This window comes from Schistocerca gregaria, chromosome 10 (genome assembly GCF_023897955.1).
Source record: "Schistocerca gregaria isolate iqSchGreg1 chromosome 10, iqSchGreg1.2, whole genome shotgun sequence".
Classification (NCBI taxonomy): domain Eukaryota; kingdom Metazoa; phylum Arthropoda; class Insecta; order Orthoptera; family Acrididae; genus Schistocerca; species Schistocerca gregaria.
In genome coordinates, this window is record NC_064929.1 from 152,688,253 (window position 1) to 152,709,146 (window position 20,894).

At 39.2% G+C, this 20,894-nt stretch overlaps 1 protein-coding gene across 4 annotated transcripts; it reads right to left on the reverse strand.

The window, feature by feature from the left end:
* Window positions 1-6,036: 6,036 nt before the first annotated feature.
* On the reverse strand, window positions 6,037-18,724 carry LOC126293401 (mitochondrial import inner membrane translocase subunit Tim17-B-like). Of its 4 annotated transcripts, none has more exons than XM_049986613.1 (3): window positions 18,577-18,724; window positions 18,027-18,216; window positions 6,037-6,800 (listed from the first exon to the last, which is right to left on the reverse strand). In XM_049986613.1, the coding sequence occupies exons 2-3, from the start codon at window positions 18,197-18,199 to the stop codon at window positions 6,488-6,490; spliced, it is 486 nt and encodes a 161-aa protein (XP_049842570.1). In that variant the 5' UTR covers window positions 18,200-18,216; window positions 18,577-18,724; the 3' UTR covers window positions 6,037-6,487. The 4 variants fall into 4 exon arrangements, with proteins under 4 accessions (XP_049842570.1, XP_049842568.1, XP_049842569.1 ...); XM_049986611.1 differs by having other exon boundaries at window positions 18,529-18,724; XM_049986612.1 differs by having other exon boundaries at window positions 18,612-18,723.
* Between the last annotated feature and the right edge of the window lie 2,170 nt (window positions 18,725-20,894).

Below are 20,894 nucleotides of genomic sequence, written 5' to 3' on the forward strand. Positions count from 1 at the left end.
AGGAACAGACCTATGAATACCACAATTATTGGGTCAGTATGTCAGCAGTACCAACAGACATCCAGTTGAGCAGTGATGCGTTAATCATCTTGAATGAGTGTGTCTGCAAATTCTGACATGCAGGGATCACAGCTGTGTGCAGCCAGCCGGCATGTGGGAGATCAGACAGGTTTGTGCAACCTTGTTGCAATGTTGACAGATGCCTTGCCCGACTTACCATGTTTTTGTTCACTGCCAGTCTCCATAGACATCCTTCACGTGCCTAAGAATATCTGGGATACTTTGGTTTTCATCCAAGTGAAACTCAACGACAGCTCTCTGCTTGGTACGCACCTCTGTTAGAGATGCCATTTTGAGGTCAACATACAGTACCGCCACCAACTGGAGCTTCATGAAACTGTGGAGGCTGAAGCAGAAATATTCCACGGTACTCCACAACAAATTCCTCATTTTTTCAAATATGATTTGACTAAGGGGAAAAAAAAATACGTTGCATACTTATTGACTACTACCTACAGATCACATAGGAACAAGTATTTTTCTGTGTGTATCTTTTTATCTATAAAGATATTAAAATAGTAAGGCTTTCGATATTTAAGACACACGGGATAGAATACCTCAGTTCACTGGCAAGGCAGGTGGCAAATGTCTACCTCTGCTTTGCATTGCATTGCAGTTTGCAGCATCAGGCTGTTTACAACTTGTTTTAGTCCTCTGGTAAACATATACAATTGTTCTCACATATGTGCACACAAACAATTACACTAGAGGGAACAGAAGAGTACAAGCACAGAGTAGCAACTTTATGATCAGTTTGTTATTGTTTCGTTTTTGTGCTAATATTGATCTCACAGCCTACAGTTGCAGGTTAACTTTATCATTTACCTAGGTTTCAACGTTAGTAATAACGTCTTCTTCAGAACCAGCATAAAGTTAATATTATAATGTTCTAATAAATTATATTAGATATGGTCATCTTACAGGATGCAACGTGTAGTTCTTACATAAAATATTATTTAAAAGTTTGCCTAAAATAAGCCATGTACTAAGTCAACTTTATAAAACTTGATGCATAACCATAAGGTTTTGTCACTTCTATTAAACAAGCTGTAGCACATTCACTTTAAGCCCCTTGTATGGGCCTCATCGTGTGACTAGAGACTGCGGACCGCGAGGGCTTCGTGGTCTGCCTCACAGAGGGTGGTGCACAGAGGGTGGTGTGCATGCGCGAGACGTATAGAATCAAACTCTTATTACGTACGAGTCAGATAACATTTTTGCTATGAATTAATTTTATACTTTCTATTGTAAGTTACAGTATCCAACATGACTACATTTTGCATTCTACTACAGAGCCCAATAAACTGACCAACAATTCTCGTATGAACATCTGTAGGAAAGGTTCTATAATTACAGAAACTGTAATGGTCACATGCATTATGAATTATTGTAAACCTGATACAGGCTGGAAGCCTTCGAAGTGTGCCCTATTTTCTAGATACAGTTGATCGTTCAGTAAATTGCCTCTATCTGTAATTAGGTGTGCATAAATTTGTAGGTCCTCAAGCGTGTCCAGTCTATATCCCTTAACTTCAGGATGTAGTAGCTCTATGTCACGTAAAGGTTTAGGTGTATGAGCCATATGTACCACATGTTCCGCAAAGGCTGACCCCCGTGTTCCTATGCCCTTTATTGGAAGATGTTCTTTAAACCTTACTGCTATATCTCTGCCTGTTTGACCTATGTTATAACATGGGCAATCATCACACATCTTATAGACGCCTGATTTCGCTGACTTATCACAGTTTTTTCTCAATGGGATGAAATAATTTTTTTTTTTAAACTATTACTCGTCGAGAAGGAAATATTAAAACCTGAATTTTTCAACAGGTGCCCTATCTTGTAGGAGACATTACCTATATAAGGAACCAACAACCATTTCTTGGTCTGATCTTGGGTTTGAGTATGTGTGTTTACTAAAGTCGTCGTCCTTTTTTGCATTTTCTTATGATCTAACTGCCTCACTATCTTTGGATCATAGCCATTATTGTGCAATACTCTCGAGAATTTTTAATTCTCTTTCGAGGTTGACATCTGACAATGGAATAGAAATCGCTCGATGGATACTAGGATACAAAAACACCATTTTATGCGCTTGGGGGTGGGTTGAATCGGCCGGGATGATTATGTCTGAATAAGTTTGCCTTCCGATATGTTGAACTCTATTTTAGCATATTTAATAGTCAATGTTAAATCAAGATAATTTAGTGATCTATCAGCTGATTCCAATTCTTGTGTGAATATTTTTTCATGTAGACTGTTAAACATTGCAAAAATTTGCTTTATTCCTTCTGGAGAATTATGAACCAGTAGAAGAATGTCATCCACGTATCTCGCATAAAAGATAATGTTTTTCACTAATTCCAGAAAAAAACAATTCCAGAGAATTTATAAAAATTTCAGACATGATACATGCAAGTGGACTCCCCTTAGCTAGGCCACATAGCTGTGAATATAATTTTTTATTGAATGAAAAGTAACTGTACTTAAGAGTCATTGTAAGAAGTAACATTACCTCATCAATTTTGATGGATAATTTTTTTCGTGGTACTTTAAGTTTTGTACTGTAATGTTCAAGGTCTGATCCACTGGTACAGATGTGTACACCTAATGATGTCAAATGACACTAATTTGGTGTATTTCTGAACATGTTATGGTTTTAAGTCTGTTGGCTAGGTCCACTGAATTTTTAATTGAAATATTATTTTGAAACAAAATATTTTGTAATCTTATAATGTAAATGTCTCACTAATTTATGATAAGCACTATTGGTGCTATCCACAATAGGGCAGATCAGATGGGAAATTTTGTGGCGCTTAAATTGACTCCTCAGTGTTGGGGGGTTGGGGTTCATGTTTATCAATGCCTTTTTCTAAATTCTCCGATCAACTTCATAGTACTGCTAAGACTTGCTCTAATATCCCTCTGTACAGTGGGTGTTGGGTCTACCTCTAGTGGTATGATGCTTCTCTTGAAAGAACATTTCCGTTTTCTGAATATATTCTCTTTTGTAGAAACGATAATAGTGTTCCCTTATCGGCCTTAGTAATGCATGTGACCATTACAGTTTCTGTAATTATAGAAGCTTTCCTACAGATGTTCATAAGAGATTTGTTGTCAGTTTATTGGGCTCTGTAGTAGAATGTAAAATGTAGTCATGCTGGATACTGTAACTTACAATAGTAGAGTAAAAAATTAATTCATAGCAAAAATGTTATCTGACACGAGCGTAATAAGAGTTTGATTCTATACGTCTCGCACATGCGCGCCGCCCTCTGTAGGGCAGACCGTGAAGCCCTCGCGGTCCGCAGTCTAGTCACACGACGAGGCCCATACAACGGTCCTAAAGTGAATGTGCTACAGCTTAGTTAATAGAAGTGACAAAACCTTATGGTTCTGCATCAAGTTTTATAAAGTTGACTTAGGACATGGCTTATTTTAGGCAAACATTTAAATAATATTTTATGTAAGAACTACACGTTGCATCCTGTAGGATGACCATATCTAATATAATTTACTAGCACATTATAATATTAATTTTTTGCCGGTTCTGAAGAAGTTATTACTAACGTTGTAACCTAGGTAAACGATAAAGTTAACCTGCAAATGGGTAGGAATTACTAAGTCTGATCTTTAATTTATTACTGTTTTATACAAAGAAAAACACTTAGATATGTTGAATATAACCATATGTACAAATTAGGGATGTGGATGCAAAATGATTCCTTCCACATTACTGCTATTTATTGTGCAAAATGATCCATAGAAAATGAAACTAACTATACTTCAGCCAGTCAGTAGTTCGCATTCATTTCTGTGACAATACGGCAAGTCAGTCTGTAAATATCATGAAATTTCTGAGATGGTTTTTAGTTTGTCTTCATGTAGTTAAACTGTAACTGCTCCAGCATAATGACAAGGGCCGGCACGAAGATGATGAACGCAAGAGCAGAGAAGGCTGTGAGATGACAGCCAATAGCCCACTGACTAGGACTGCACCTTGACAGGCGCGACTACTATATGAAGAGAATATATACGCGGGTTTTGCCAGCCTCGGCTGGAGAGTAGTATACCTGCCATTGGATGAGCAATCATCCTAACTGTTACACTGAGAATTGTGCCTTATATCACTTGCATACATGGACATTGTAATTAGCGAAGGACTTTGATTATTTGCATGTCGCCCATCGCCTGTGACACCATTGTAGACCAAAGTTAAGTACTGCCAATTTACTTTATTGTTATTACAAATATTAATTTGATATTCTTTAATTGTTTTATAGCTATCCAAGATCCTTTAGGCACCCTGTAAGAGACGAGCGGGCAGGACCCCACAGTAACCATTACCAAATTATTCGTGACGTAATGTACGAGGCGTGTTTTAAAATAAGTACTGTTTTGAAATTAGAAAAAGATGTGCTAAGGTATCTAAATTTTATTTTTACATGAAAGCCTGTACCTTAATCTATGCAATGGTGCCATTACAGTCTCATTCTTTGTATACGTTGTGTACCGAGTGTTTAAGATGCTTCCAATAATACTTAGTGCTGCCGACTGAAGTATGGGCTGTTATAAGATTTCTTAGTGCTAAAGGCCTAAAAGCGATCGATATTCATCATGAGATCTGTGCAGTTTACAGAGAAAACATTACGAGTGATGGAATGTTAAGAAAGAGGGTGAGAGCATTTAAAGATGGGCGCACCAATGTGTATGATGAACAACAGAGCGGACATCCTTCGGTCGTTAATGAAAGTTTGGTGCAGGAAGGGGACAGTAAGGTGAGAGAAAACAGACGCTTTAAGATTTCCTCCTTGTGTGATGACTTTCCTAATGTTTCTTAGTGTTTTGTATGGCATTGTGACCAAGCAGTCGAATCACTGAAAATTGTGCGCACATTAGGTACCGAAAATGTTGACGGATGTGCAAAAAACCAAATGTTTAGACAATGCATTGATTTTCCGTGAGCAGTACCACGACGACAGTGACAATTTCTTAAGCCAAATTGTTGCGGGCAATTTAACATGGGTGGCCTATGTCACACCAGAATCAAAGCAACAGTCCATGGAAGTTGAGCAAGGGCATTGTTCTGTTGCAAGACAATGCCCGTCCGCATGTGGTGAATCAGACCAAAGATCTCATCACATCGTTTCGATGGGAAATTCGAAATCATGCTCCGCACACCCCCAATGTTGCGCCCAGTGACTACAATCTGTGTGTGTGTGTGTGTGTGTGTGTGTGTGTGTGTGTGTGTGTGCGCGCACTAAAGCACTAAGCAAGAACTTAAAACTAGGAAGTTTTTCTTATTGTTTATTTTCACAATTCAGCACCTAGATTAGTTCAGTTTGTTGTTAAATTATTTAGATCTGTACTTTCAGCTACCACACTTTTCCCATTCTTTCAGATCTTTAACATTGAAACTACATTATTAAGATGCACACTCCATCATAAACATTATGCAGTGCAACATGTGACGTGGACATTTTGTCTAGCGTAAACAAACCACCAGTTGGCACCAATATGTTGATGTCATTTGTGTACCTGTTTTAAATCTGCCCACATGGAAGTATTAAATACAATTTTGAGTGTGTGTGAACATTAATTTTGTTAGTGAACAGTATATGCTTTGAACTGTTAATAACTTCTGCTGACATTCAACGTATCAAGAAGAGTAGTATTTTATAAAGGCAGGGAAGACCACCACACAATGCAGCTAATCAGTAGTTTTTAGAGGAGTGGAAACATTTAACAGCAATAACAGGCAACATCTGTTCATTATTTTTCCACATTAGGAATCAGAAAAATAACTGGCTGTTGAATTACAAATCATAAGAATTCTTTCTTCCCAGCCGATGCCAACTGACTTTAAATTCTGTATTTACATCACACTATAGTCTGAGATCATGCCACAGCATATTTTACTAGTCTATTCTCTCATCTAATACCAACAATCGGAAAATGAAATGACTGGAAGCAGAGTCACGAAACGATCAGTAAATTTATAATATTTCTTTGAGCCGAAAAAAAATGACAAGGAATGTTATCAGATGTGCACACATGATGACTAGTAACAGGACACTGATGTACAGTAAGGAACACATTTTAACATTATGTTAAATAAAAAACTGTACCAGTAATGGTGCACAGTTGTATTAAAAAATGAAACAACTCTCAAATTTCAAAATCAAAAACTATTGCTTCACCTTCATCTATTACTAAAACAGTACATAAAATTATGGAATTATATACATTACAGTTATTTACAAAAAAGATCTGAACATGTGCCAGTAATCCTCAAAGGTCCTAAATCACAGGCAGAAAATGCCAAGTTTCTGAAGAGCACTACAAATATGCTCACCGCATAGAATCACAAAAGATTTGTCCACTGGCATAACAGGGAATTCGGTAACTAACGGCTGTTCGTATTATGCTATTGTACATTCGGTGGTCTGCCTAGTTGGCCAGGGTCTTCCATTATTGGACTGGCAGGTCGGAACTGGTCAGCCGTGAGTCTTGTTACCATTATGCCGATCCCTTCAATTAGGGCGAGGAGGACTCCTCCGACAACAGCACTGCCTACCATGGTTGGCAAGCCTGATCGAGCCGCCAGGATTCCACCTGTTGCTGCACCCGATATAATTGAGTTCCATGGATCCTCTTTCTGTCGGAAGTGTACTAGTGTACAGTCAATAGTTGAGAACATGCCTCCCCATACGGCAAAGTTTCCAGCTATGATAGGAGACCTGTGGACATAAATTTCATCTCAACATGATGTAGGAGCAAAACTTCACACACAATTATTTAATGGGAACTTCAAACTGTCACACACACACACACACACACACACACACACAAATTTTCAAAGCACCAAAATACTGAAATACACTAATATTTTAAACTTCATTTAAATATACCTGCTATGTGTATAGCTTTATATGCAACATGTAGTCTATTTTTGTATATATGTATGTATTTATGTATGTACGTAGGTAGCAACTAAAGGAAAACAGCTAGTAGGTAAATAAATTTCATGTTTTCCAGGTGGTTTACATTTGCAGAAATATAACACCAGTTAACAAATACTGATCCATTGTTATGTGGTTAACATGATAGATAGCTGAATTACTTTTACCAATACACTGTGTGTGCCACTGATAAATATTTCTTTTATATGGGGTATGGTTGCTTTTCCTCACCACTCTGTTTCAAAATTTAACAGCACTTGTTAATTATCATCACTTCTACACCAATCTCTCTCTTAAAACAGGACACATTTGCATAAACTTCCTTTAAGGCCCCCATAAATGATCAAACACTTTTGTCATACTTAAATATGCTTGCCAAATATTTGAGCGTGTATGGCGGTGTCTGACATGTTTGTGAAGCATAAATTGTGTTTGATGTTTTTGCCAAAACTGTTGATTGACAGAAAATTCGACAAGATGGCAGACATTATTTGTGATGATATTTCACTGCATATATTTCGTGAAAAATTGTTTTAGTACTGTGTGTCTCATATTGTGAATTTCCACAGCCATGGAAAACTGAAGTATGAAACAGTGCTGACAATTACAAACATGGTAGAGGTATAGAATTTTTTCCAGTCATGTATTACACATTGAAAGGTTATGAACAAAATCAATATTTTACACATACAATCACAAACAAGTGGGATGAAATAAAATATAAGTTTTCTGGTTCTTTCACAGACAATGTGGGCAATATGTTACTACAATGTGATACTTTACTGAGCTGTCCTAAAGGGATAAGTAGAACAGAACAAATTTTCTGCATACTTGGGTCTTCTTTTTCAATGTGAAGGTGAAGTAATGGCAAACAAGTTATTGAACTTTTCACCGTCAATCGACAGAAAGTTGATGTAATCATCAGGTTCTTAATGTAATATTCCCCCATAACAGGTTTTCAGTTATATATTTCTCTATAATTTTTAAAAATTCCCTGGAGCAATGTCTTTTTAACTCACTGCCAGAGTAAGTGGTGGTGTTTTTGTGGTCTTCAGTCTGAAGAGTGACTTGGTGCAGCTCTCCATGCTACTAGAAATGCATTCATTATCTGCATCTGTTGCCATTTTCAGTAGTGCCGAAATACCTGCTTTAAAAGTAAGGTTAAACTAACAAGCATTCTTGGTAAGTGTACAGGCTTGTTTGATACATCCGTGGCTAGATAAGAGTGAGCTCAACATAATTTTGCTCCTTTAGGAGGATAATGTTTCCTTTATCGGATATTTACAGGCAAATCTCTCATTTTACACCATTCCCTGGACTATAGTCTTCTTCTTCTTCAAACACAGTGCTGGAATCTGTGCCAGGATTGGTTTGTCTGCATTTGTGGGAGTTTAGATTACTGTCAAATTACTTACAAAGATGGACAGTGTCTGCTTCAAAGTGAGGTTAAACTGGAACATTGTTTAAATGTCACAGGTTTGCTTGACAAATCAGTGGCTAGAAAAGAGCAATTTTTCCAACACGTTTGATTGTTGACGGGGCCTTTAGCTGCTGGAAAGTGGCCTGACCACTGTCAAACAATTGGCAGTTGCTGCAAATTGGTGTGTTGCAAGATCTCTTGAGAGTCAAGTATCTGTGATACCTGTAGCAGAGGAACAAGTAATATCCTCTCCTGTGGTTCCTGTCTCCTCTGTGAGAAGTTTAAGATCTGTCATCACTCCTCCACTTGATTGTGACATGTCAATGGTAGATCTAAGTGTCCAGTACAGGGTGGAAGGGGACCATGGAGGACTTACGGTGTTTTATCGATCCCCCTAACCAAAAAGTTTGAGGTCCTGCTTTCACTTAAAATGGGTCAGTGGAGCTCACTTCACCTGTTCTGGGGTAACCTGTTTTGCCCGGTGCCAGGAAGCGGCAAACGCAGAAGAGTGGGGGTTCTATTACTCATCGGCACTTCAAATGCATGGGGAAGGATGGTACCCCCTTAAGGAAATGGCAGCAAGGGACAGGAAAGGACACCAGGTGCACTTAGTGTGTATGCCTGGTAGCCTCATTCAACATGTTTAAGAGGCTGTTCCAACAGCTATTGAGGGAACAGGGTGCAACTAACTGCAGATTGTAGAGCACATTGGAACAAATTATGCTTGTCGATTGGGCTGTGAGGTCTTCCTTGGGTCTTTCCAGCGACTGGCAGAGGTTGAGAAGACCAGCCCTATGAATGGTGTACCAAAGAAGCTCACAAACTGGAGCACTTCCCCAGAACTGATCATGCTCCTTTGATTCTGAATCAAATGGAACTACTGAACCAGATACTTCGAACGTTCTGTAACCAGCTAAGCAGTGACTTCCTGAACTTGCGCAATAGGCTTGAGAACTGCCAGCTCCCCCTAAATTAGTCAGGTATGCACTACACATTAAAGCCTGCTACTCAGGTAGCTGACTGTGTGGGATGCACATAAGGTTCTTTGGGTCAACAGAAGTGTCCGATTCCACATGTCGGTTTTGACCCGTGATGTAAGGGTGGTGTTGTGTGTGATGTCATGATGGCGCAGAGTTTGGTTTGTTCATGTGGCATGTTTCTAGATATCATGTTGAGCTATATAGGTGAAGGGAAGTGTCCGATTTCAGATGATATTGTGTTTAGTGGTATCTGGGGAATTCTGTGATGTCAGCTTTTTTTTGTCGTTTTGCATGGAGGTGGGTGTCTAAATTTGTTTATATTTAGTTTGTTCCCACCCAAAAATTCCCATTTCCCGCGCTTGTCCCATTAGTGTCATTAGGCTTTTTGTGGAGTGTGTGTGTGTTTTTTGATGTATTTTCGTCTTCATAATGTGTACGTAACGACTTTATATGCGCCGTATTGGAATCGTGGTTTATGGAAGTTTCCGCCAAAGCAGACGGGCGGGACTGCATGCTTCCATATTTCCGGTTCTTTGTTTTAGATCAGGTGACTCTTCATCCAATCCAGATAACCCAGAAGTATCAGTGTAAGATTCAAAGACATGCCTGCCACAGGTGAGTATTAAAACCCTAATGATAAACTGCCACATCATTGCAACAAAGTGCCCGAGTTTGAAGCAGTCCTAAAAAGCAGTGAAGCACTCATAATACTAGGCACAGAAAGCTGGTTGACACCTGAAATCGATAGCAGTGAAATTTTTGAGAAAATTTAAGTGTATACCGGAAGGACAGGCAAATGGGAAATGGAGGCAGCGTATCTGTCACAGTAGACAAGAAACTGAAGTCTACCAATGTAGAAATTGAAGATGCATGTGAGACTATTTGGGCAAGACTCAATGTCAGGGGTGAGCGTAAGATAATTGTATGCTCCTATTGCCCGCCGGACTCATCTCCTAAAGTAACTTTGTGCAGTCAACTTAAAATCTTGTTTTCTTAAAATTTCTCAACAGTTTTTCCATAAAGATTTTCATCTTTCCTCCAGAAATTCACATTTGAGTCCAGAAAGCATCTCCATAACACTTGCATCTTGATCGAACCTAACGGTAACAAATATGGCAGTACACCTCTGGACTGCTTCAGTCTTCCTTTAATCTGACCTGGTGCAAATCCAAAACACTAGCTGTACTCAAGAAAAGGTCTCACTACTGTTATTTGTGCAGTCACCTTTATAGATGAGCTACACTTTTCTAAAATCCTGCCAAAAAACCAAAGTTGACCATTTGGCTTTCCTACTAGCACCCTTATGCACTCATTTTATTTCATATGGCTTTGCAATGTTACACTTAAATTTTCAATGAACATGACTGTGCAAAGCGGCACACTACTTACATTGTATTCAAACCTTAGAGGATAGCTTTTCCTACTCATCTGAATTACCTGACATTTTTCTACATTACAAGCAAGTTGCCATTTTCTCAGTTATTTCATATTCTCCTCGTCAATGACGACATCTTGCCATACAGCACAACATCTTCAACAAACAGTCAAAGATTGCTGCTTCATTTATGTATAAAGAGAACAAGAGTGAGTGGTTGTATTATGCTCCCCTGCAGGATTCTTGATGGTACCAATTTCTCTGATGTACACTCACCACTGAGGACAATGTATTTTGTTCTGTTTCTTAAGAAGGCATCACAAAATATATGTACCTGGTAATCTAATCAGCGAGCATTGACAGTGTCAAACATTTTCAGAAAATCTAGTAATAAGGAGTCTGCTTGTTGCCCTTCATCCACAGTTCACAGGATGTCACGTGAAAAACAATTACGAAGAGCTTCCCATGGATAGTTGTTTCTAAATCCACACTGGTTTGTGGCGGAAGCTTTTCTGACTCGAAAAAATTTATGATAAAGTCTGAATGTTTCCAGAATATGTTCAAGAATTTTGCAGCAAACTAAGGTTAAGGAGATTGGTCTGTACTTTTGAAGATCCGTGCTCTTACCCTTCTTATAAACGGGAGTAACTTGCACATTTTTCCAGTCGCTTGGGACTTTGCACTGTACAAGAGATTCACAATAACACAAGCTAAGCAAGGGACTGCTTCCGGAGCGTACTCCTTGTACAACTGAATTGGGATTCCATCTGGACCTCTTGACTTATTGGTTATCAACTCATTTGCTTCTCTATGCCAGGGATACCTACTGGTATGTTCTCCAAACAGTAGTCTGTGCAATAGTGTGGCTACACAATCCTCTTACGCAAATGATTTCCACAACATGGAATTTAGCTTCAGCTTTCCTCCTGCTGTCTTCTACTGGCACCCAACATAAACAGAATTGACAGATGAAGAATTAAGACAATTTAGAATTCAAGGTGTTACAGACCCAATAGTTGAAACCCACTACTTCATCTTGTGCTGTGTGGATATTACGTCTGATTCAAGGCCCCTCCATGCAGTATAGTGATTGGATCTTCCTTGAGAACAGTGGCAACATGTCAGCAGCACAAAGAATGGACCGACTGCCTCAATTAGGAGAACTGTAATTGCACACACTTGTGATGCGAGTGTGTGTCTGGTACACAGTTTTAATCTACCAGGAAGTTTCATATCAGTGGACACTTCACAGCAGGTAAATCACTTCAGGCTAATGCCAGGATTGTTCCTTTGAAAGGGCACGGCCGATTTCAGTCCCCCATCCTTCTCTAATCCAGCAGGACCAATGACTTCGCTGTTTGGTCCCCTCCCCCGAATCAACTAAACAAACTATCCTTCCATTTTTATACGGGCTGGACACAGTAGCAGCATGTTTAGACATAAATTGCTTCCACGAGCAATTTGTTTCAGTGACGACTATTTGAAGTAACCCAGAATTGAAAAATAAATTGAAATATTCAGTTCCAGAAGATCCCCACTGGTGGCACATGCCTTAGTGCACGTACCTTGTGAAATGGGTGTGATGGTGGTTTTAGTGTTTCAGATGCAATCACTTTAGTGAACATAATTGTGACTTTGTTAACCACTACTACTTTCACTAAAATACTCTGTAGCACTAGTATTTTCCAATAAGTCATTTTTTAAAAAATAAATTTAAGAAGTGAATGAAATAAACAAAATAACATTAACTTAAAGAGAAATAGGGCAGAAACAATATTAAACAACAATGCTATACAAAAACATCAGACAAAATAACGAAACGTAAATATATTAGTATTAAGCAGACAGCCAAACAAACTAACAATGCAGTACCTAACTAAATGTAGCAGTTAATTTTATAAGCTAAAGTGAAAGTAAACAGAGTCCTGACAAATCGGCCTCTGACAGTAGTGGCATCAGTAGAGGGTAATGCTAGATTGTTACTTTGACAATCTAAGGGTTAAACCACGCATGGTGAACAAAGGGCACACATGGTGTCTTTCTACGGTGAATGAAAATGCAAATGCATTTTATGTGCACTGTGTTCACCACATAACACACCATTCTCATGACTTCTGCAAACAAGCATCAAGTGGTTGGCAATGCTCACACTAAAAAATGTATTACACTGAGTGTACGTGGAACAAATACAATACTTCCATCAGTTAGGCTGGAGATGTATGTATATCTATTGTATAGAAGAGATAATTCTGTCTTTATTTCTAGCATACTCATTCCTACTTGCTGAAGATTGTTAAAGTGATGAAACGTTGTCACACTTGGTTCAAAACCAAGTGGTAATCTTCAATGAAACATGAAAACAAACACTGGTTTTATATGACAGGAGTTATACCAAGTCAAGCAATACACTGAAAATCAGTACAATAATTACAGCATGTGTTCCAAGAAATGCCTCCGGACAATTAACTAAAGGGCTCTGTGGTGTTTTCACAAGTAAATCACCACGTGCATTCCTTTCCCCCACAACTGGGGGGGGGGGGGGGACTAAACTTGAGCACAGTTTGAAATGTGCAATACACCAATCCACCTCTAGCACTGCTCTACTGGACCGCTGTCACTTCCACTGACGAGCATACGTGCCATACCACTAACAACACACTGGCTTCCTGCACGAGACCCTTATTCTCTCACCACCCCACAACAGTACCTATGCTCACGAACACACTGTCAATTTCCATACCGAGTCTTTATGGGAACTGATAGAAAGATGAAAGATGCTCTAGAATGATTTTACAGTCTATGAAATTCTGATTCATTTTATCTAACAGCCTTATACTGGTAATCTTTCTCCATCAATTTTGACATAAGACTGCTAAGCTAAGTACAGCAGCATTAGAAGTAAGTACTCTTTGTACTGAGTAAGCATGAAACAATGGGCACCCTAATGCCTACGGTGCCTACCATACTTAACGATTCACCACTTCTAGCGTGCTGGACATTTCTAATCTGTTGTGACACTGAAATGCCATGAGTCATCTTTTCCGAGACAAATTATTTACCGATTTCTCCATTTGGAAGCATCTTTAATCCTGACCATAAGAAATTTGCAGACAGATTTTAAGAATAAATTATAGACCTTATTCGCAACTTCATTTTTGCAGCGTTCTTATTGAAATTTAAAACTGCAAAACAGCAAACCCTGCAGCAACAAGAAAACTGACCCCAAGGTAGCTTCACAAACAGAAAAATAAACATTGAAAATATATTGTTTTAAGTTTATACTATATTTTAGAAGGAATGTAGTGGATACGATCTTTAGTATAGCCTGAGGTCTGCATTGGGTTCAAAGATGACAAGAATGATTTTGAGTTTAAATTCAACAAATGGAATCATATGAGATATGTGCTATTATACAGCACACATTACACATACTGGAATTCAAAGATACATTTATGTTTGGCATTTTAATGAAGGCATTAGTCAACACCATCAGGCGGTAACTAAGATTAAAATTAACCAGCAGAACAAGAAGACTTACTGCTATTAGGGCATCGTCAACAAAAGGAAACATTGTCTCAACAGATATGCAGGATGCTACATTATATTGAAAGTTTCCGAAATTAACAATAACTATGGGATATATTTTGAAATTCATCCACCGTCAGATGTATCATAGGCTACACAAACAGTGTGAGAACAGCTGTGAAAGTAAGGCAATGACAGAAACTCATTTTCTTGAAGTAAACAATGAGTCCTCCCCCAATGAACCATGGACCTTGCCGTTGGTGGGGAGGCTTGCGTGCCTCAGCGATACAGATGGCCGTACCGTAGGTGCAACCACAACGGAGGGGTATCTGTTGAGAGGCCAGACAGACGTGTGGTTCCTGAAGAGGGGCAGCAGCCTTTTCAGTAGTTGCAGGGGCAACAGTCTGGACGATTGACTGATCTGGCCTTGCAACATTAACCAAAACGGCCTTGCTGTGCTGGTACTGCGAACGGCTGAAAGCAAGGGGAAACTACAGCCGTAATTTTTCCCGAGGACATGCAGCTTTACTGTATGATTAAATGATGATGGCATCCTCTTGGGTAAAATATTCCGGAGGTAAAATAGTCCCCCATTCGGATCTCCGGGCGGGGACTACTCAGGAGGACGTCGTTATCAGGAGAAAGAAAACTGGCATTCTACGGATCGGAGCGTGGAATGTCAGATCCCTTAATCGCGCAGGTAGGTTAGAAAATTTAAAGAGGGAAATGGATAGGTTAAAGTTAGATATAGTGGGCATTAGTGAAGTTCGGTGGCAGGAGGAACAAGACCTCTGGTCAGGTGACTACAGGGTTATAAACACAAAATCAAATAGGGGTAATGCAGGAGTAGGTTTAATAATGAATAGGAAAATAGGAATGCGGGTAAGCTACTACAAACAGCATAGTGAACGCATTATTGTGGCCAAGATAGATACGAAGCCCACACCTACTACAGTAGTACAAGTTTATATGCCAACTAGCTCTGCAGATGATGAAGAAATTGAAGAAATGTACGATGAAATAAAAGAAATTATTCAGATAGTGAAGGGAGACGAAAATTTAATAGTAATGGGTGACTGGAATTCGAGTGTAGGAAAAGGGAGAGAAGGAAACATAGTAGGTGAATATGGATTGGGGCTAAGAAATGAAAGAGGAAGCCGCCTAGTAGAATTTTGCACGGAGCACAACTTAATCATAGCTAACACTTGGTTTAAGAATCATGAAAGAAGGTTGTATACGTGGAAGAACCCTGGAGATACTAAAAGGTATCAGATAGACTATATAATGGTAAGACAGAGATTTAAGAACCAGGTTTTAAGTTGTAAGACATTTCCAGGGGCAGATGTGCACTCAGACCACAATCTATTGGTTATGACCTGTAGATTAAAACTGAAGAAACTGCAAAAATGTGGGAAATTAAGGAGATGGGACCTGGATAAACTGAAAGAACCAGAGGTTGTACAGAGTTTCAAAGAGAGCATAAGGGAACAATTGACAGGAATAGGGGAAAGAAATACAGTAGAAGAAGATTGGGTAGCTCTGAGGGATGTAGTAGTGAAGGCAGCAGAGGATAAAGTAGGTACAAAGACGAGGGCTGCTAGAAATCCTTGGGTAACAGAAGAAATACTGAATTTAATTGATGAAAGGAGAAAATATAAAAATGCAGTAAATGAAGCAGGCAAAAAGGAATACAAACGTCTCAAAAATGAGATCGACAGGAAGTGCAAAATGGCTAAACAGGGATGGCTAGAGGACAAATGTAAGGACGTAGAAGCTTATCTCACTAGGGGTAAGATAGATACTGCCTACAGGAAAATTAAAGAGACCTTTGGAGAGAAGAGAACCACGTGTATGAATATCAAGAGCTCAGATGGCAGCCCAGTTCTAAGCAAAGAAGGGAAGGCAGAAAGGTGGAAGGAGTATATAGAAGGTTTATACAAGGGCGATGTACTTGAGGACAATATTATGGAAATAGAAGAGGATGTAGATGAAGACGAAATGGGAGATACGATACTGCGTGAAGAGTTTGACAGAGCACTGAAAGACCTGAGTCGAAACAAGGCCCCCGGAGTAGACAACATTCCATTAGAACTACTGACGACCTTGGGAGAGCCAGTCATGACAAAACTCTACCAGCTGGTGAGCAAGATGTATGAGACAGGCGAAATACCCTCAGACTTCAAGAAGAATATAATAATTCCAATCCCAAAGAAAGCAGGTGCTGACAGATGTGAAAATTACCGAACTATCAGTTTAATAAGCCACGGCTGCAAAATACTAACGCGAATTCTTTACAGACGAATGGAAAAACTGGTAGATGCAGACCTCGGGGAGGATCAGTTTGGATTCCGTCGAAATGTTGGAACACGTGAGGCAATACTGACCTTACGACTTATCTTAGAAGAAAGATTAAGGAAAGGCAAACCTACGTTTCTAGCATTTGTAGACTTAGAGAAAGCTTTTGACAATGTTGACTGGAATATTCTCTTTCAAATTCTAAAGGTGGCAGGGGTAAAATACAAGGAGCGAAGGGCTATTTCTAATTTGTACAGAAACCAGATGGCAGTAATAAGAGTCGAGGGGCATGAAAGGGAAGCAGTGGTTGGGAAAGGAGTGTGACAGGGTTGTAGCCTCTCCCCGATGTTATTCAATCTGTATATTGAGCAAGCAGTAAAGGAAACAAAAGAAAAATTTGGAGTAGGTATTAAAATTCATGGAGACGAAGTAAAAACTTTGAGGTTCGCCGATGACATTGTAATTCTGTCAGAGACGGCAAAGGACTTGGAAGAGCAGTTGAACGGAATGGACAGTGTCTTGAAAGGAGGATATAAGATGAACATTAACAAAAGCAAAACGAGGATAATGGAATGTAGTCAAATTAAATCGGGTGATGCTGAGGGAATTAGATTAGGAAATGAGACACTTAAAGTAGTAAAGGAGTTTTGCTATTTAGGAAGTAAAATAACTGATGATGGTCGAAGTAGAGAGGATATAAAATGTAGACTGGCAATGGCAAGGAAAGCATTTCTGAAGAAGAGAAATTTGTTAACATCGAATATAGATTTATGTATCAGGAAGTCGTTTCTGAAAGTATTTGTTTGGAGTGTAGCCATGTATGGAAGTGAAACATGGACGATAACTAGTTTGGACAAGAAGAGAATAGAAGCTTTCGAAATGTGGTGCTACAGAAGAATACTGAAGATAAGGTGGATAGATCACGTAACTAATGAGGAGGTATTGAATAGGATTGGGGAGAAGAGAAGTTTGTGGCACAACTTGATTAGAAGAAGGGATCGGTTGGTAGGACATGTTTTGAGGCATCAAGGGATCACAAATTTAGCGTTGGAGGGCAGCGTGGAGGGTAAAAATCGTAGAGGGAGACCGAGAGATGAGTACACTAAGCAGATTCAGAAGGATGTAGGTTGCAATAGGTACTGGGAGATGAAGCAGCTTGCACAGGATAGAGTAGCATGGAGAGCTGCATCAAACCAGTCTCAGGACTGAAGACAACAACAACAACAACAACAACAAACAATGAGTCCAACAACATACACAAAATAACCGAAAAAGATTTCAATTTTAAACTTACATTAAATGTGTTTCAAAACAGATCAGTAAGTTGTAAAGCAACTATACAGAGTGTTTTTACAACCACTGACGTATTCAATGGTAAGACTACTACTATGATACAGAATCTTACTGACCTTTGCTTAATCGCTGCGAGGCTGCCCATCAATCTGTGGGAGATTCCCGACGGGGCATTACGGAAGCCTTTAATGCTCTGGAAAACAGCACCACCCAAACAACCCATTGTGAACGCACCACCACAATCGTCAACTATTCTCCATGGGCAAGGTTCTCGGGCATATTCTTCCATTACGACTGGCTGTTTTACTGCAACCACATATAATACCAATTAATATCATTATATATTACAAAGTTTGCAATTGTCAGTACATGGAATGAGCTCTATAAAATGATAAAACATGTCTCGGTTATTTAGCATCATGCGGAAAAACGTGTGTTAATCTGGTACGGTAAACCCAGTGACAAAACCTGTTTGTTTAAGATGTGCAATTACATTCCAGAACACACTCGTGTCGATATTGTGGCGTATAATAGACAACTGCCAGAATTTTAAAGAGAATTTAATTTCATAAAGCACAGTCCAGCATTGCATCATTTAACCTATAGGTCTACACATACCTATAGTGTGGTCAACCTACAAACAATATATATGACCATAAAAATTACCCGCATACAGAACAGTGAAGACTTACACTGCTTACAGGAATACTGACACACGTAACTAAACCCTAATTTTTAACTTCAAACTTCAAGTCTCTACCACTACTATCCTCCACCGCACACCAAAGAAAATCGCTTCAGAGAAATCACAGTTCTGTTTCTATCCATAGATCAACGTGCATCGTGTTATGTCTTTGTCGGTTTTCGATAAGCATATTAATTTGAAACAATTTTCTATGCTTACGTTTTACTGTTTTACTGATATTTTCGATAGTACGGTGCTGCCAATATTCGATATGATTATCTGCTAAAAACCTCAATTATATTATGTGCCTTTAAAGAACGTATTATCGCGCGGAGGGTGCAGGACTCTTGTGTCGGTTTTGCGTCACATATACACTACGCAGCCAGTCAACATACGGAAATCATATAGGCACATTGTTTCTGTGATAATCGAGGCGACACAAGAAGGTAATGACAGTTTAAATGATTTTATACATTTGAAACGTAAATATTGTTGATACAAATTACAAAATACTGTCGCACAGTTCTAAAGTAGACAGTAAAAATCAGTGCTTGATTTATGACAGTACGCATCGGTACGCATTACCGGCACCTCTACAGAAAAAAAAGAAAAAAATTCCGAACCACAGATTTTGAGATGTGCTAAGATAGAACTCTGTTGCTCTTGAAGCGATGTAAAATAAATTTTGTATTCACACTTTTCAAATGCTCAGAAAAAACTTAAAATAACGTTTTAAGAAGCCTAAATTTCCAAAACGCCACCCGGAAGGTCACATTACCGAAATCTCTTTTAGTTTACAAATCAAGCTCTTTATGAACTAAGGTTGGTATCGAGCAGAAACAAGTCAATACTGGTCACCTATGGTCTATGCCTCTTAACTTGTATAATTACCTCGACTTGCAACATCTCTGTGAAAAGAGCCAGCGAACATATGGCACAAGTGCACAATACTTGCACTTCTGTGTATATGTTTTGTCGCATTAGTCACATTCCCTTGTCCCAATGAGACATGTCCCTGGTACAGTAATAATATGGTAATTATTGCCATTCACCTTTTGTTCATTTTCTTCAATTATATGTGCAAGTGACTTAGAAAGAGATGTACGGACATACCAGATAATACAACATGATAACAAATTTTCATATTTATTATGTAGAAATATAAGCAAAATATTATATTCTATGTGATATTTCAACACTTCTAGAGTCACGCACACACACACACACACACACACACACACACACACACACACACACACACACACACACACTACACTGATACCAATACAGAACTTCAGAGACCTATCAAGAATCTTTGTTTGCTATTTATCATACAGGATGAAATACCTGGTTAATAGCTTGTTTGTCCATCTTTTGAACGAAATGCACCACTTATTCTGCACACCACGGATGTGAAAGTTTGTTGGTAAGTGTGTGGAGGTATGTGACATTAAGTGTCTACACACAAATCACGTAATTCACCTAAATAACGGGCCACTGATCTGTATACGGGATGATGGTGTCCGATAGCGACCCACATCAGTTCCATAGGATTTACACCAGGCGAACTTGGTCACCGAGACATTTAGATGAGTTCACTATAACCCGCCTGAAACCACTGTAGGGTGATTCTGGCTCTGAGATAAAGGAAATTATACTGCTGAAAGACGACATCAAACATGGAGGGATACAGGCACTCGCAGTTCTCAGCGTGTCTTGGATTGCTACTACTGGACCCATGCAAGTGCAGGACAGTCTCTCCCATAGCATAATACTGCTCCCACTAGCCTGCATCCATTGCATGCTGCACGTTACAAGCCGCAGTTCACCTCGACAACGACGTTTGTGGAAACAACCATCAGCTTAGTGTAACAAAAAATGTGATTGACCTGAAGAGTCGACACGTTTCCACTGATCAGCGATCGAATTGCGGTGGCCACATCTCTACTTCTGTCATAATTGAGGATGTCGTTGGGTCAACATGTGAACACATAGGAGTGCTCTGCTGCGGAGCTCCATGTTCAACAGCGTACGATGATCAGTGTGCTCCAAAACACTTGTGCATGCACCAGCATTATGTTCTTCCGAAATAGATGTCACAGTTTACCTTATATCCTATTTTATAGAGTTTACAGAGCAGACAAGCCTCTGAACGCCAAATAATCGTGGACACCCAGCCATTTAGCACCAAATGGTAGTTGCATTGCCCTACATTTTTCTGCAGATGCTCAAGACAGTAGCATGTGAACATTCGATCAGTTTCACCGTTTTCGAGGTACTCGTTCAGAGGCTCTGATGA

Coding starts and splice junctions, on each gene's coding strand:
- LOC126293401 (XM_049986613.1), bottom strand. CDS start 18,199: ATGGAAGAATATGCCCGAGAACCTTGCCCATGGAGAATAGTTGACGAT. Junction 6,801..18,026: donor CTCGCAGCGATTAAGCAAAG/GTCAGTAAGATT, acceptor TTATGTCCACAG/GTCTCCTATCATAGCTGGAA.